Source organism: Oryzias melastigma, linkage group LG1, assembly GCF_002922805.2.
Source record: "Oryzias melastigma strain HK-1 linkage group LG1, ASM292280v2, whole genome shotgun sequence".
NCBI classification, from domain to species: Eukaryota; Metazoa; Chordata; class Actinopteri; order Beloniformes; family Adrianichthyidae; genus Oryzias; species Oryzias melastigma.
In genome coordinates, this window is record NC_050512.1 from 23,773,658 (window position 1) to 23,779,632 (window position 5,975).

General features: G+C 36.5%; 1 protein-coding gene across 2 annotated transcripts in view; it reads right to left on the minus strand.

The window, feature by feature from the left end:
• Positions 1 to 684: 684 nt before the first annotated feature.
• The window catches only part of LOC112157437, a 12,927-nt gene continuing 7,636 nt past the window's right edge, over positions 685 to 5,975 (minus strand). For both annotated transcript variants that reach the window (XM_036213437.1, XM_036213434.1), the window contains 2 exons: positions 2,961 to 3,091; positions 685 to 932 (listed from right to left, as the gene is read on the minus strand). In XM_036213437.1, the coding sequence (XP_036069330.1) occupies positions 789 to 932; positions 2,961 to 3,091 (275 nt within the window). In that variant the 3' untranslated portion in view covers positions 685 to 788. The remainder of the gene's footprint in view (positions 933 to 2,960; positions 3,092 to 5,975) is intronic.

Below are 5,975 nucleotides of genomic sequence, written 5' to 3' on the forward strand. Positions count from 1 at the left end.
TTTGAATTACAGTTCATCTTATGCTTTTCATGAGCAGAAGAGGTTAGTTTGTAGTTGAAAAAACAGCATGAAAACCCCACACACACAAGAAAAAATAGTATGGAAAAAAGAAAAGGAGAACAAAAAATACACTTTTTCATTTAATTCTCTAAAAATGATAATAAAGATAACCCCTTTTTTTTTAACTTGAATGCAATATACTTCCATACGGAGCCCCTAAAGGGACATCGGGAAATTAAAGTAAAAAAAAAAATCAATCACTATTTTGTGCGCACAACTTACTAACTCGTGCACACCACCTACTAAGTTGTGCACACCACCTACTAAGTCGTGCACACCACCTACTAACTCGTGCGCACCACTTATTATCTCGTGCGCACCACTTACTAACTCGTGCGCACCACTTATTATCTCGTGCGCACCACTTACTAACTCGTGTGCACCATTTACTAACTCGTGCAAACCACTTACTCTCTCATGCGCACCACTTACTAACTCGTGCACACCACTTACTAACTCGTGCGCACCATTTACTATCTCTTGCACACCACTTACTAACTCGTGCGCACTACTTACTAACTCGTGCGTACCACTTACTATCTCGTGCGCACCACTTATGCCTCCTTTCTCCGGGCCGAAGAGCTGCTCTTCCTCCGAGATAGTAAGTGGTGCGCAAATGATTGATTTTTTTTTTTTTTTTACAGATGTCCCTTAAGGGGCTCCGTACTACGATACGAATCTCCTTGGATATTTTTTTTATGTTTTTACATTAATGCCGCTCCGACTTGTTAGGCTTGTGGGCGCTGCACTGGACCCACACGGGAGTACACAGGGTTCTTTCTCATGTCTTCATACACATATTCAGTGGAGGATTGGGGATTCATAGGGCCATTCTCTTCTGTGTGGTTTTCTTTCTTGACTCTTTGTTTTACCTGTTGATGAGAACAAAAAATACTGTTGATAAAGCATTCTAACTTCTACGCAAAATGCAGGTAAATGCTAACAGTGTGACAAACTTTAATTGAGTTTTCAGGAAACAAACATGTTCAGAAGGATGCTGATTTCACTAAAGTTGTGAAAATGATGCTTTTTGTCTTGACACTATGCAGAAGGAAAAGGGACGAAATCTCCAATATTGAACCATGTTTTCATTAGTTTACTTTAAAGCTAAAAAGCACAACACTTCCTGTCAATGCACGCTACGTAAAGGAATTTGTGGTTACGCTCTTTACAATGATTTCTCACTTCTCCAAGCAAGCTCTCTTCTTTCTGCTTTGCGGTCTCATGTTTCCTTCCTGTGTCAACCAAAGCTCTCCAAAGTTTTATGAGTCAGTGAGCTTCCTGTTGTATGACAGGTTGCTGCACTCAAAAACTTTCATTCTTGCACTCAAACTATCCAAACATCCTATTTTTTATTAGCATATCTGTTAAAGTACGCTTAAAATTGTTTGACTATTGAAATGAAGTTTAATACAAATACAACTGAGTTACAACGTACTCTGTACTCTAATTGAGAACGTCTCTAGGATGAAAGACACAATTTCTATAAGTTAGGAAACTAAGTCGTGGTGAAAATTTCAACATTTTCTACTATGGAGTGTCTAAAGTTTCTCTTAAACCCTTTTCTCTGTTCTCAAGTGTGAATTCATGAGTCAAGAGAGGTCAAAGATTATCTTACAAAAAGAAGTTGCGACTGACTGGAGACAACAATCCAGTGTGATTGTAAATAAAAGGTAATTTGTAAACCGCTATAAAGTTGTGTATTATGTCATAATTTTGTGTCCTTACTATTGTTAGAAAAAAACACCAATAACAACGCTTTTTGTTTGGAAATGAACACTAAAAAAAGGCATAGATTCATCAGAATATATGTTTCCTACCACTTTTAATAATCATTTTTAAGATAATATGCAACAAGATGAGTGATGTCTCACTGATAAGCTTTGAAAACAACACAATTCTCTTGTAAACCACTGTAAATATCCTATAATAAGGGAAAAGATCTAAAACATGCTGCGTTGCATTAATTCCCATTTGATTCATTTTGAAGCACAAAATAGTCCTGCAGGCATTCCGAAATATAAACGTTATATGATGATTTTTCTTATTTTCATTGTTCTGTTGTCACTTAAAGACAGGTTTCCTGTATTTGATAATGCTGTTTGGTCATACTTTAACTGCTGACACGCACAGCAAGTTCATTATTTTTAACAACTCTTGAAACAGTTGAATGAGTTTTTCCTACTTTTCTCTTTTTTTTTATTTATTTTTTATTGCAAGTTTGGTATTGATTTTGTACTAAATTCCTCATCATGTGGAGGATATAGCCTCTCTTTGGCTCCATTCTGTCCTGCTTAGCGTGGTGAATTGGGATCATAGATCTATAGAAACATGAATTGACGAATAAATCCTTATTAAAAATATAAACACTTTGGATAAAAGATCAAGTAATCTAAGAAAAATGTGAAAATCCTCACTTTTTATAACCAATTTTTAATTATATCGATGACTAATTTTTAATTAAAAGCAATTAGATCATCCATTTATAGGGAGGATTAACATTCTTTTTATCTTCATTTACTTGTTTTCCATAACAGTAATAGCTTTATTGTCATTGTAAAGGTACAATGACATTTGCAGAAACTCCCTTGAGCTTGACTGCAACAACATATGCAATGACTAAATAGTGACTTTCAACAGTAGGAAAAAGTGACAAGACTTGATTTAATAATGTCACCGCCACATTACAGTTTCAGGTGATAAGTAAACAGATGGTGTAATTAGATAACATCAGTTTGACAGCAGAACGGTTGAACTGACGATTCCAGGAACTGTGTGACTGCAGAGGAGCCTGAGAACCAAACATGCGGCAGATAACATCTACAGACTTTCATTGTAAAGTCTTCTGAGGTTTTTGACAAACACAAACAATGTCAATAAAAAAAAAAAATTCATTTTACCCTTGGGAACAAGAGGATGAACGCTATCACCACCGAGAAGAAGAGACAAACGAGGATGACCGCTGTCATCAGGTTTTGTGAAACGTGGCATCTTTCAGGTTCTGGTGTCTTTATGGTGTCGTTTTTCTGCTCTGTAAGGATTGTAGATGTAAGAAAAAAATTAGATCAGCGAATTAAACCTTCTCACTTCATTGAAATACCTAAAGAAAATGATCAAATGTAGTGATGCGTCTGCAGATCCAGCATTTCTACTGAATGCTACAAAATACTAGAATGCTAATGATAATCATTATAGAAATGTGCATTTGGTCATTTTATTATCACATTGGCAAAAAAGAAAGAAAAGAAAATCTTAGGGTCACATGATTCAAAATAAATAATGGGACTTTATATTAATGTAAAAAAAAAATTCTGTAAAATTTCCCTTTTTTTTTGGCATATTTTTAAATCAAAATCATTCTTCTCTTTGCTGTGTAGAAAGTTCTTAGATTCCTAAAATAAAGTCCTAAAGTGGTTAAAAGGAAGAAACATTGGAACTCGAAAGAGAAAATGTACAGAAGCCCAAAAGGGACATAAAAGCAAAATCAAACTTAGATTAAAAGTGGTTTCTCGTTGTGTGCCTGAGAAACAAACATATGCCAGTTTGCAGCAGAGGATATAGACCGTATTGACCTGAAAACTTGTAATGTTTCTGACTATCAAGACAGACAAAACTGTGGTCAAATCAGCCGTTACTGAACTTTAAGTGTGGGATTTGTACGAGTCGCATGGCTGCAAACGGTAGATAGAGATGAGACAGTGGAGCTTCAAGAGAAATGATACCAAGCTGTGTTCACACCCAACGGGATCGCACGGCAGAGCTTCAATGATAAGACTATATTCTGATGTGATCAGAGGTCCTGCAGCGATATGTATCTTTATTTCTCCTTGAACTAATGCAAAACAGCAAGTATTCAAACTGGTCACAGAGACACAGAAGTACTGTTGAATTTGGCCGTCATTCAGATGCAGCTGAATGATCTCATGAACCCAGACATGGAAAGTTAAAGTCCCATTAGTTACATTTGTTCTCTGCATTTGATCCATCCCCTGGGGGAGGGGTGAGCTGCAAACACAGCTGCTCTTAAAACAAATTGGTGGTTTAACCACCCAAAACCAACCCCTTAATGCTGAGCGTCAAAAACAGGGAGACAATAGCTGCACTTCCATTACAGATTTACGCAAAACTTTATTGAAATTCTAGGAATTTCGAAAAAACATTGTTTCGAATGACACTGTTTCCATTAAATCATAATTTTGCGATAAAGCACAAACCAACTCATGCAATAAGTCATTAAAAACACGGCGATGAACGACAACAAGTATTTTTTTTATTTGATTCACTAAAAGGGAGCATTTGGGTGACGTCACAGCTCTGTCTGGGACGAGTGCAGCGCAGTTTCAGAAGAGTGAGAAACATGTTCCGCGGTTAAAAGAAAAAGCATTCTAACAAATAAGCATCTGGACCTTGTTTTCTGTTTGAAAATATGACAAAATCCATTCAAGTTTCTGTCACGGAGCTGCGCGATTCCGTATGACGCGCAATTTCTAAAGCGCTGTGACGCTGTGGGACTTCTCGATCCGCCGGCTGTGCTGTACTCGGACAGACACTTCATACCGAGAAGCACATTTATTTCGAAAAAAGTGTTTCCATTACAGTTTTGCAAAAAAAATACCACCTCCTCCAAGCGTAAGAACTTTTTTTTGAAAAATGTCAGGTTTTATTTTCGAAATAGCGGTGTTTCCATTAGGAGAATTTATCATCGAAATTCCAATTTGCTGAATTTTAGAGTTAATGGAAACACGACCAGTGATCCCATTTTTTTATTTTTTTTTAGAGTCTTTGGTCTGACTCGGCTTGGATTTAAGCTCACAACCTTCCAGTCTTACCGCCATGCCACTGAGGTGGAGGCGTGTTTACTGGTGCTTTTGAGGAACTTTTTAAAATAAACTTAATCTCTAAATATCATCGATGTCGTCCACGTATTGTGAACAGATGTGTGAAAAATTGGGACACCCTCAATAAATAATGAACTCTGGCTTTAAAAAGTGTTCATATACAAATGTCCAACTGTTGCCACCTTGGCCGTTCCAGGGAGGAGCGTGGTTCCGACTCGCAATCAAAAAATGAAGTACTTGCGGATTTAACCTTGTAAAATAAAAATGATTTATACAACAAAATCGTGGTTGGCTTCCCGTAAAAAATATTGGTCAGTGTCTTTGGTGTTCTGTTTGCCATTTCTTTCGATTATCTGCGTTCTTTGCGATTATGAAAAAACCTTTTGCTCCTCATCCTCCTGACTTCCAAGCCAAGTTAAATGGGCTCACCTGACTACAGGTGGCTGCCGATTGCGGGAAGGAGCGAATCAAATCCAAATATAAGTAACTAACCATAAATAGTAGAGCTGTCAGGCGATTACATTTTTTAATCGCGATTAATCGCATTTTGTCCCTAGTTAACTCGCGATTAATCGCAAATTTACATATGGCCTTTTTTCAAGGAAGAAAATGTGTGGTTCGTGGAATTTAGTAGTTCTACATTAATTATGAAAACAAGAATGACAAAATTAATAGTTTTCATCAGAAATACATTATTTTGTAACATTGTATTGAGATAAACTTTCTTAGCAATAAAAGGCTGTAGCATTAAATGCCTAACAAAAGTCCAAGTGCAAGTGAAGGGCATTTTAAATTCAAAACTTCAATCAACGTTCAGTAAAATAAAATTAAAAAACATCAAAAATAAAATTTCCATAATACTTTCATGTTCATTTTTTGACAGGACCAAATCTTTTCCTCCTCTGCTGAACTGCAGTAATAAATGAAATAGAGATTTATCATTTCCAATGAACTTTTGTTTTTTAAAACATTAAAGAGGTTACATATGCCCTCCCCCGTAGTCACTTCTTTAGATACCTGCAAGTCAGAGACTTTATACACAAGAAAACCACCTTGACTTCTGTTACCACACCCTCA